Raw genomic sequence first — 11,334 nt, forward strand, 5'->3', positions numbered from 1 at the left:
CCTATTCAAATTTGGTGCACTGTCCCTTTAAAAAGCTGGTGCACTGTCTCTTTAAGACGTGCACCCCGCTGCAGGTGACGTCGAGTCCGTGAGCGGGCGGTGAGCCGCGGCCCAAGTCGTGGTGAACTTCACTCACTCTTCACTAGCGGTAGTTTACGCACTACATATTTACGAGTGCAGACTTTAGAGCTTGTGCAGATCTGCGTTACGCAAGTGTGTGTGTGCGTGTGTACGCGCGCAGTCGTGTGAGAAGACATACCAAAGGGCAGTCCTGCTTTTACTCCAAGCCATGACTGACAGTCGGAGGGTGTGACACATCGAATACATCAAGAGAGGCTTGACTCCTGCAGATTGACAGTCAGTCATGGCAACTTCGAACGAAGTCAGCGAGAAAGCACGCAGTGGGACCAAGCGCTTCATCGGTGGCGTGGTCGAAGGTGAGCAAACCGGGGTTCGTCCCCCCCCCCACGGAGAATAATGGCGAGTCAGCCGCCGACTTCCCCCACGATGCATGTAAACAAACACACGGTTAACTACGGAGTTTTCGCAAATGCAATATGACTAACAGGATTGTTTTCGTGAAGTCGTATTTTAATCCGACCTGGTTTGTTGCAGGATTTTATGGTCGACCCTGGACGATGGAGCAAAGAACAGAGCTCTTCAAAAGGTAGAATGCAATCCAAATTTCAAACACCTCCAACCTGCTTTAGTTTGAATCATCAGTAATGATCAATATTTTCAAGACTATGTTTATGTTGTTTTTATTTTATTGAGTATTTCATTTATCACACATGAACAACAGTATTGGAAAAGTGGTGCTGCCATGTGAGACACTACAAAATGATCAGAATTGACCGTTGTGCATCAGTAATGCAGTTTTCATGGGGCAAATATTAGAATTAATGTAGTGATCGGGCCAGCACAGAAAGCCTTGTGACCCTCCCACAACCACTAATATAATAACTACTTGATAACATTCTACTAATTTGTGTTGAAAAAAGGAATATAATTTATTTTTGGTCAGGCATTGTGTGGACGCAGCTAATGGCCCCATTCTGCGTATTTACCTGCACCTTCGTTTGCAAAGCAAGACATCCTCTTTTTAATATGTTCTAATGATGTAAAAAAGCTGTTTAATGTGATGTGAAGTAATTTGCATCTCCTACTTTCTCAGGGAACAGAAGTGGGGTTTGAACACGTACCTGTACGCTCCTAAGGATGACTACAAACACCGAATGTACTGGCGAGACCTTTACTCCCCCAGGGAGGCGGGTGAGTTCGTGTCACCACAGCTAAACGCTTTATTGGTTTGTTGCTGCTGCGCACTGACCTCACCTATCAACATTGAACATGTATCGGAGGAAAATAACAGCAATGAGAAAGAAATAGCATTGGCTCTGCAGCGCAAAGTATCATGGTCTATGGAATTCACCATGCCATGTTCGGCTGAAGCGTGAGAAAAGTCATGTTTTTGATGGAGATGTTGAAAAATATTTGCTTCTATGACTGATTTTATAGCAGTGACAACCGGTCAAAGTACAAATCCAAGTAAAATAAACCTGCATGTAGATGCAATTGCTCCTGTTTTTTAATAAACATGAATACATTTTATACATTGTTAATACAATGTTAATAAGCTGAGGTTGTAATTATACATACGGTTGACATAGTTCAGGTAAGATTAACCTCAATGTACATACACACCTTACAATCGCTAATACCACTTAATATTACGGTTACAGTCACTAATGCCATTCAATAACGAGTTACTTACTTGCTAATGCACGAACACATTATGAATCGAGTCAATTTGTGGAGGAACTCAACTGTATTACGTTGCCCTTCATCTGGGAACGATAGCAAGCGTCGTTTCATGAAGGGGGCCAAAATATGGCCAATTCAAATTAAGCAGTGTTGATCAACTGTCCACTAGAGGGCGCTGGAACTGCACAAATGGGAAACTATCTGGCCTTTTGAACAGGTGTGGTGCTTTTTTTGCGAGTTTGTTTATTGAACATAAAACATATACAGTAATTATTTGACAGAAAATAAGGTAGATAAAAAAAGTAGAATGAAAGAAATCAGGCTTCATTCAACACAGTTCGTGACACAACGATGGCATGGTGCAAACTTTAATTGTAGTGATCTTTACATTCCTATCATTAATACAACTGATCTTGAATTACTCTGTCTGATAACTACCATGCATCCCTACTTTAAACTGTGGGACATTTGTACATTGATGAAAACTATTATTCTTTGTATATGCATGCAGAGCAACTCATAGCCCTGATATCAGCAGCGAAGCGACACAACATCGACTTCATCTATGCTATCTCACCTGGCCTGGACATTACTTTTTCCAACCGCAAAGAGGTGGCTGCACTAAAGAGGAAACTGGATCAGGTAGGACTTTGTATGTGTGATTAAAAGGAAGAGCCATGTTTATTGCTGATAATTTCTAAAGTTTTATCAGCGGTAAAAAACACTACAAGTAGGTCAACTAGGATCTGCGGCGCAGCCGCCTTCCCAGCAATGACTTTGTCACTCATTCTGATTCCCTAGTGCAGTGGTTCTTAACCTTTTTAGAGGTACCGAACCCAACAAGTTAATATGCACATTCACCGAACTCTTCATGAGTGAAAAATAAATATACTGTATATATTTTTTACAAATTCAAGATATAAAAAACACATTTATTAAAAACAGAAAAAAGTCAGTACAATTTCAAGAGATAAGTATACTTTTTTTGGAAATTGCACGACGTATTATCACAACAGTCATGCGTTGACAACTAAGCGAACGAAATTTCCCACAGCACTGATTGGACAAGCAATGCCATGTGATCATCTACAGCCAATGATGGCCAAGCAGGCGTGTCATAACTGATTAACATGTTGAATCGGGTGTGTCTTGCCCTCCATGGCAGAGGCTCCTTCGAACCCCCTGAGACCGACTCACCGAACCCCTGGGGTTCGATCGAACCCAGGTTAAGAACCACTGCCCAAATGCCTAATCAAAGGAGTACAGTATATCGTTCAGCACCTAATATTCGTCAAATGAAAAGTAATTTTTGAACACAACTCAAGTGCAACGTTAATTCCATCATTGCTGTCATGGACCATCTGTAATAATTATTGAATGAATGCATACTTTTTAATAAGATTAGATTGTTTTATGATGAGTGTATTTTATAGAATTAGTGGTGTAGCTCCATCTAGTGGATGCATAATGCAACCGCAGCCGCGAATGTAGTTTCTATTCTATGCGCCTTATAAATGTGGTGCACCCTACAGTCAAACCTTAGTTTTCGAACATCTCTGTTCTCGACCAAATCGGTTTTCGACCAAAAATTTTGAATTTTTTATACCTCGGATTACGACCGAAAATCAGTTCTCGACCAAACCGAGTGCACTTGAATGCAGCACTTGACTCCTCTCGCTTTCCTTACACGAGGTAGTGACGCTTTGTCTGGTAGATGAGGAAGTGACGCTTCCTCGTGTTGCGTTCAATTGTGAGCAGACGTGTTCAATAAGGTTTTTTTTTTTTAAAGAGCGTGGTTTCGATTTTTGAACAAATGTGTTTTCGAACAGCCTTCTGGAACGGATTATGGTCGAAAACCAAGGTATGATTGTATATGTTTTAAAATAGGCCATTCATTGAAGGTGCATCTTATAGTGCGAAAAATATAGTCGATAACCTATATGTGTTCAAAACCTGTCCCATACCCTCTCTAGGTTAGAGAGTTTGGCTGCAGCTCCTTCTCATTACTGTTTGATGACATCGAAACAGAGATGTGTCCTGCCGATAACCAGGCCTTCAGCTCCTTCGCCCACGCACAGGTGGCCATCACCAATGAGGTGTACCAGCATTTGAGAGAACCGGAGACCTTCCTCTTCTGTCCCACAGGTCACATTGAAAAACGTGTCCAAATCAACTCCCTTTAATTAAATTCTGTGAAGATTTAGTTTCAGTTGACCGTGCAAATTTTATTCACAGTGAATCCCTGCAATTCACAAGAATTACCAAACTCCATCCGCGATAACAAAGAAGACCTGCAAGAATCATTTTCTCTGCTAATAATTCAAACACTAAATATACCACAAGCTATAATATGATAGAAAAACACTTTAAATTCATCTCCCAACATAACTCTTAAAATGAACAAAATAGAACATTTGATTTAGGAAAAAATGAACCGGACGTGTGATGATGTTGGCATGTATGTTTGGAATTAGCCATCTTATTCCATTTCTAACTGCAGGAGATACACAGATAGTGGTAGTGATTGAGACCTTCCACATGTAGGAAAAAACTGAGAATAATTGAAGCCTTTCCCCACCAAAAAAGTTTTGTAAGTGCTTGCGGATACCACAGGATGGTCGAAAAGCACTACATGAAGCTTTTAAACTTACCGGTACTTCAACATCTTGTAGGTCCTTAGCTCCAAGATGCCACCAAAGCAATACTTTATTAGACACGGCTATGGCATGTGCATTAAATTTATTCAGCAATTCCCTGCTTATTGTTTGCGGTTTTATTTGTGCACATATTTATTTGTGCAACTTACGTGCTCAAGCGGTATGGGGGGGTATGGCTCACTGGTAGAGTGGTCATTTCCCATCGCAGAGGTTGGTGGTTCGATCAGGTTATTCCTGAGCTGCATCATCGATAGGTGAATGTGTTACAGTGCTTTCAGTACCTGAGGTAGAAAAGCGCTTTACAAGTGACAGCGATTTATCAAAAATCAGTCTATCAGTTTTTGTGATCTTTCTAAAATAACCGATGAAGCCGTCATGTCATGTCATATATTATATATATTATATATATACAGTATGTATAAATATATGTATATATATATATATATATATATATATATGTGATATATATATATATATATATATATATATATATCACATATATATATATATGTGATATATATGTATATATATATATATATATATATATATATAGCTATCACAGCAATAAACCATCAATTTAGTTTCCTCCAAGTCTACCTAAGCAACTAGTCATAACTAGTTGATCACTTCCACCGCTGTCAATAGTGATCCTCACCTTCCTCTGGATGAGACCCACAAGCAGACTCTCCTGCCTATTTGACCTCTTCTACAATTATTCAGGATGCTGTTGTTGACCGTCAAGTTTGTGGTCAACGCTGGCTGGCGCTTTGCCTATATTGTTGCCTTCGCCGGTTGGTTTGGCGGTGCGGCATTCTAGAAAGATCACCAAAAATACACAGGTCTAAAAAGCTGAGTTTTTCAGCAAATAAATTACCTTCCCTCTTAAAAAAACCTCAAGATTAGGTGAATTTGCGAATGGTGAATCGGCGGCGGGTTTGCTGTGTGCGTACATATTTTAACATGTTGTATGCCATCAAGTTCTAAAAACACAGTTTTGCTCATTAGCCAATGTTCTTCCCCAAAACTGCAGATTATTGTGCTGCTTTCTGCACTCCAAACGTGTCACAGTCATCTTACCTTCACACTGTGGGAGATGAGCTGCTACCGGGGATAGACGTGTTGTGGACAGGTAACACATTTAGATTTTAAGACTTTATCCAAAGTTCCCCCATTCACCCCAAAAAAGTACACAACCTTCCAAAAGTAAAATTTCATCTCAGGTCCAAAGGTGGTATCCCATAAAATCTCAGTGGAGTCCATAGAAGAGGTGTCCTCCATCCTCAAGAGGGCGCCAGTCATTTGGGACAATATACACGCCAACGACTATGACCCACAAAGAATTTTCATGGGCCCCTATAAGGTAAATACTGATTGATTTGAAGAAATGATGCTCAACGGAAAAAAATGTTTCTCGTAATACAGTCGTACCTTGGTTTACAAGTTTAATTTGTGACTCAATGTACTCATTATCTCAAATTGTGAGTGAGACACGGCATGCTGATTGGAAGGCAAGGGATGACTGCATTTGGACAAAAAGATCCATACCTCGATGTTAAAAATGTATAAAAATGTATAATTACCTAGTTGTGCCCATTAAATTAGAATTTCAAAAAAGTTATGAAAAAAGGGAAAAAAATGTCAGTCATTTGTTTAAAGTTTGTAAACGTTGAATGAGAAAGTAATAGTACAGTAATACACAATGTACCAGTTTGACGACAGTGTGCAAAAGCGTTGAAAATGGAATCGGACTCCCCCTGGCTTGTGCACTTTTGAAATGTTCTTCTTTTGCATTTAGGATCGTCCAACTGAACTGATCCCCAAACTGAGAGGTGTGCTCACAAATCCCAACTGTGAGTTCCATCCAAATTTTGTGGCAATCCATACTTTGGGGACCTGGTGCAAAGCTTCTGCTGATGGAGCAGCCAGGGATGTGGAAATGGGTGAGCTCTCCCGTTTTCGCCGTGATGGATGCCTCCATGAGATTTCCTGTGTTGTTATTCTCGCGCTTGTGTGTCCGACATGAGGCGACGAGGAGCAGGACCCCTGCTATAGCCCCCACAAAGCCCTGACGCTAGCCCTCTCTGACTGGCTGGAGGAGTTTCTGTGCACAGATCAGCCTACAGGTAGATAAGCTCCGCCACAGCTTAGAACGTGGTGCACAAAAAACACCCCAAAAAACAAAAACACCCCCTTCTGATATCGCAATCACCTGAAATCAATCTCAATATAGTGACAGGCCGCATGTATGCATGTTCCGGCTTGGCAGAAGATTGAAACACAGATTTGTATCACACCCTACACACACGCTGCAGAGCAACACAACGAAATGGAAGTCAAACCGTAAACCAGCTACCCAATTTTGTTCCAGCTGGCTGTAAGAAGGAATCGTCTGACGAGGAGCCCATGCAGACAGACCTTGGAGAACCCTCGTATGTGCCCGCAGCGGGAGAGAACCCGCTTTACACAGCCGAGCCCCTGACCCTAGATGACCTGAAGCTGCTGTCCGACCTCTTCTACCTGCCTTATGAATATGGCTCCACAGCAAAGACCATGCTGCATGAGCTGAACTGGCTCAAAAGCCACAGTCAAGCTGCCGCCGTCAAGACAGACCAGGTCAGATTTGACATCACACTTGCATACATCGTCGGCATTTTCCATCCGCCGAGAATAACCTCATAATAATTGCCGACGCCAAATTATGACCTGTAGATCATTTCCAAACGTGTTGACTTAAATACAGAGTAAATGGATGATTCAGCCTTTGTTTCAGAGAAAAGGGAAAGTTTCATATTTCACCAACTGTCACCCTTTTTTTTTTTTTTGTATTGAGTGTGCATGATCATTCTTATGCTGTTTTACTCTTTCGTGCGGGAAACTGTGCAAGACAGTTTCACAGCCTCAAGAGTCCCACCATTTTACTTGATTTAACACATACAAAATCTAAAATCCATTTGAGGAGGCATGGGTCAAATTTACTCAAATGAACTCAAAATTTGTAGCACCCGTCGAAAGGAATGACATTTTAAAAACGATTTTCATTTTTGTGTATTTGAGGGAAAAGCATGGCGGCGCAGGTACCCGCAGCGGCTCTTCTTGTTATTTGTTTAAGAGGGAGGAAAGCACATTTGACAATAAAGTTGTACTTGATACTTGAGCATCCCATTTCAGAATGACAGAATGACATTGTGGTCGTTTGTAATGGTGTCAAATTTCAAAACTGGTCAAATCTGACCTGAAGATTGAAGCGCGTCGCCCACTGATGTGTTTCTAGACGGCCGAGTGGTGTTCGAGAGCACGGCAGTTTGACGACATGTGCGAAGCGGTGGTGCGGATGTTCAACCGTTTGTCCAATGCGCCCAACCGCAGCATTCTGTATGACCTCTACAACTACATCTGCGACATCAAGAGCGGCGTCAGTCTGGCTCAAGCATACGTCAAATCGCTCGGTGAGAAAAGCAGAATAATGTCATTTATCTTCAAACGGGTCAATATCAGTGTTCTATTTCAGATTGGTCTCTTTTTTTTTTTTAAACCTTTTCCGGGACGGCGGTCACCACAGTGGACAGATCTTCAAAAGTTACTGTCTCCTACATGAATGAATGCGCCCCCCCCCCCTCCAAAAAAATAAAATCGGATGTAGGTTATCATAAGTCTTGCATGAAAGGGTTCAATTAATTTTGATGACAGTTTTTACCTTCCCCCCTCAGAGATTCATTGCAAAGACACTTGAGCTGTCCTTCACTGATACCTTTGTACATTCTCTATGGGAAATAATAATTCGTTTTTTTGGATCACCTTAAGAATTTGTAAGTTTGCTTACTTCGAAAGAAATTAAGTTTCCCATTTTTTGGCTTTGTATTGATTATGGTTACATGCTATCAGTGGGGAACAATAAGTTATAAAATATTGAGTCTAATAATTATAATTGATTTTCCACTCCAACTCAGCCAGAATTTTGCCACCCACAATTTGGCTTGTGCTCATTTATATATCAGTGGATGCGCTTTTTTGAGTGGTTAGATTGATACAGGAGCAAAAAAAAAAGAAAAAAGAAAAGAAATAGGAAGCCGCACCGCAGACATTTTTGCAAATCCTGTGCAAAATGTGCAGCTCCTTTGGTGCAAGAGTGGCGAAAGGTAGCTGGGGACTTGCATCTTCAAAATGATAGCCTTTACAAATTGCACCTTGTACGGACAAAAGGAATATATTTGGAACACTCCGAGCTTAACATCAACATTTTCTCACCACAGGAGGGCTTAGCAAACCATCGGCCCAGCTAATGAGTGCTGATCCTGAACCGTGGGGATTCAGAGGAGGCCTCTCTGGAGAGTTTCAGGTGAACTGACTGGCTTGTTGTCATCTGAAAGCAATGGATGTCAAAGTTCATTTTTATTTGTTTTGAATTTGAAATGGCACATGCCAGAGTAGTAGTTGGCACGCAGCGGGAGGCCGTGCATGTAAAATATACTCACTCGAGATGCTGATTATTGAATGGATGTCATCGGACCCAAAAAAAACAAACGGTCCCATTGTAAATGTAGTTCCAATTACAAATGAGAAGGTTGGACTATTGGGACAAAGACAAATTGATGGAACAAATGTTCAAATTTAGGTTCTAAAATGGAGGGCAGTGCCTGACTGTGATGGTTTTTTGGCAGCCGGCGAAAGCGTTGCTGGCCCTGACAACTCACCACTGTTAGCATGTCTACCTTGAGTTCAAACCCCGTGTAGAGTTTGCATGACTTCGCCATGCTTGGGTGGGTTTTCCCTGGGTACTGTACCTTCCTTTCTTATTCCAATAATGTGTGTTCGGTTCATTGGAGACTCCAACCTGTAAATACATGTGAGGGTAAATGTGCCAGTCCAGGGTGTACCCTGGCTCTTGGTCAGAGTAAGCCGAGATAGGCACACGCGTGCTACACAAAGTGGATTGATGGATAAAAGGATGTAAGACAGGAAACTCCTTATTAGACTCCATTATTATTGGTGACATTTACATCGACGGTTTTTTTTTCTGTGCTTCCTGCCTACCCACAAGCTGGAATGCCGCACATGCACAAACAAGTTCTTGTGGTCGTGCGCTTGAGGACACGATACAGAGCAGTTTCAGATTCAAGGGCACCTCGGTATTGATCAAGGAGATGTTAAGACATTTTCAAATTTGCATTTTTGCCGATTGATATACCTGTATTTGGGAATCTGTCCTGTGTTATTTGTTGAAAAACTTTTGTGCTCAGGACAAAGGCATGTCTAAAATCAAAATATTGCTTTGGTGCCATTTTGGGATGAACAATGCTGAAATGAGTTATATTTCATTTAGTCAACACATGGTTTTGTCTGGTACCAAAAAAAAAGTGCTTTGCCGCAATCTTATGGCAAAACCCTTTTTGCATGGATATAATACTTGTGAACTTTCGTTTGTAGCGTGGCTTGTTCTCAAAACTCAAGCCAAGCGTTTCCAAAACAAGCTGCTACTGCTGACCTTAGCGCGATAATGTCATTAAACACCGTTTATGTCCTTTCAGAGAATGCTGCCGGGCCATGGAAACAGAGACCTGTTCAAACATCCGCCCAGGACGTCGGTGTACTGCATACGGCCTTACTGCGCAGAGGATAAGGTGAGGTTATTCAATCAGTCGCCCTAAACCAGCCCAACATTCCTTTTGCCAACACCGCGTCACTTTGTTGTCTTTTCTAGATGGACGTGCAGAGAATTTTTGTGAAGATGCAACGAGAAAGACAGATTCAAGTCGCCTCCGTGACAGAGTCCCCTCTTATTAGTGACATGTAGGTTGGTTTTGAGATTATTCATGTATTGTGCGAGGAAGAATGTCCACAGAAAGTTACGCAAAGGCAGCAAAAAGACTCAACTTGTGCCCCAAGTGCATTTGCGTTTTGCTGCCATTCCAGTCCCAGATAATCACCACTCGATGAGGAAATTGACACACAATTTAATTATTACCTGCAGAAACAAAAACACACTCCTCTCCTGATTTGAATGTGTCGTTTGCAGCCTGTCAGCAGGCGAAATCCCCCCGAGCCCTCAGTGCGCGCTTGTCCTGGAAGATGATGCGGGGGCTTGCGGCTACATGCTGGCGCTCACGGATGTCAAAGCGGCCTCCGTTCAGGTGACAATTTGAAATGAGCAAATCCTGAAAACGGGAAGATCGGGATGAATTCCAAATGCCGCGGCTTTATCTCTTGCCTCCAGAGGGATATGAGTGAGCGTGTATTTGAGGACTTCCCTTCGTTAATCACTGGACAAGTGCTGCCAAGGGTCACCGACCCCTCTCCGGTGAAGCGTATGATTACACAACTGTTGACCACCATCAGGAACTGTGGTAAATTGACACATTTAATGAATATCTTATCATCTGCAAAATGTTGGTTTTATCATTCTGTCAACTTTGAAATTGGCACGATTCTAGAAAGCCATTTGAGTATTTGTTATCCTTGATATCCATAAAACAAATACTGTACTCACCACGTTTCAAGAATATTGAATACATGTTCCAAGTGGTAAACTGGCTTTTCGTTGCTAAGGTAAAATTGAAAACACTAGAGTGTTTTTCAGGTTCCAGAGGAGTATTCTGTGAGTTGAGACACGGTGACCGGAGGATGCTCGACTTCTACACCAAAAGTTGCTCCTTCCAACTAATCAAATTGGCCGGTTTGCCTCCAGATGTCATCGCCATGGGAACAAGCCTTTAATCTCAAATCACTTCAGAAAAATGGTCAGTAAAAATGTCATTTTTAATAGCAGTCATCACCTGCTGTGAAAAACACATTTGCCTCACAAGCTCTGTGAAAATGCGTAATTCATTTTTGAAGACTGAATTTTGCATGTTGAGCTGTAATGTCCAATTTTTCATTTTCAGCTCAATAAAAGGCTGTATTGATTTGTTGCACGGTG

The 11,334-nt window shown here is 41.6% G+C and overlaps 2 protein-coding genes across 3 annotated transcripts in view; one reads left to right on the forward strand and one right to left on the reverse strand.

Moving 5' to 3' along the window:
- Nucleotides 1–63: 63 nt before the first annotated feature.
- On the forward strand, nt 64–11,320 carry ogal (O-GlcNAcase like). The gene is made up of 17 exons (XM_052083272.1): nt 64–437; nt 616–667; nt 1,175–1,272; nt 2,276–2,406; nt 3,738–3,909; nt 5,452–5,550; nt 5,642–5,781; nt 6,217–6,361; nt 6,446–6,544; nt 6,790–7,034; nt 7,693–7,867; nt 8,672–8,757; nt 9,947–10,039; nt 10,120–10,208; nt 10,435–10,549; nt 10,633–10,762; nt 10,996–11,320. Exons 1-17 carry the CDS (start codon nt 365–367, stop codon nt 11,130–11,132), a joined length of 2,079 nt encoding a protein of 692 aa, XP_051939232.1. The 5' UTR covers nt 64–364; the 3' UTR covers nt 11,133–11,320.
- LOC127612594 (inactive tyrosine-protein kinase 7) overlaps nt 835–11,334 on the reverse strand; it is a 53,835-nt gene continuing 43,335 nt past the window's right edge. For both annotated transcript variants that reach the window (XR_007965880.1, XM_052083318.1), the window contains exon 11: nt 835–852. The gene's annotated coding sequence lies outside the window, so the exon portion shown is untranslated. The remainder of the gene's footprint in view (nt 853–11,334) is intronic.

Source organism: Hippocampus zosterae, chromosome 13 (genome assembly GCF_025434085.1).
Source record: "Hippocampus zosterae strain Florida chromosome 13, ASM2543408v3, whole genome shotgun sequence".
Classification (NCBI taxonomy): domain Eukaryota; kingdom Metazoa; phylum Chordata; class Actinopteri; order Syngnathiformes; family Syngnathidae; genus Hippocampus; species Hippocampus zosterae.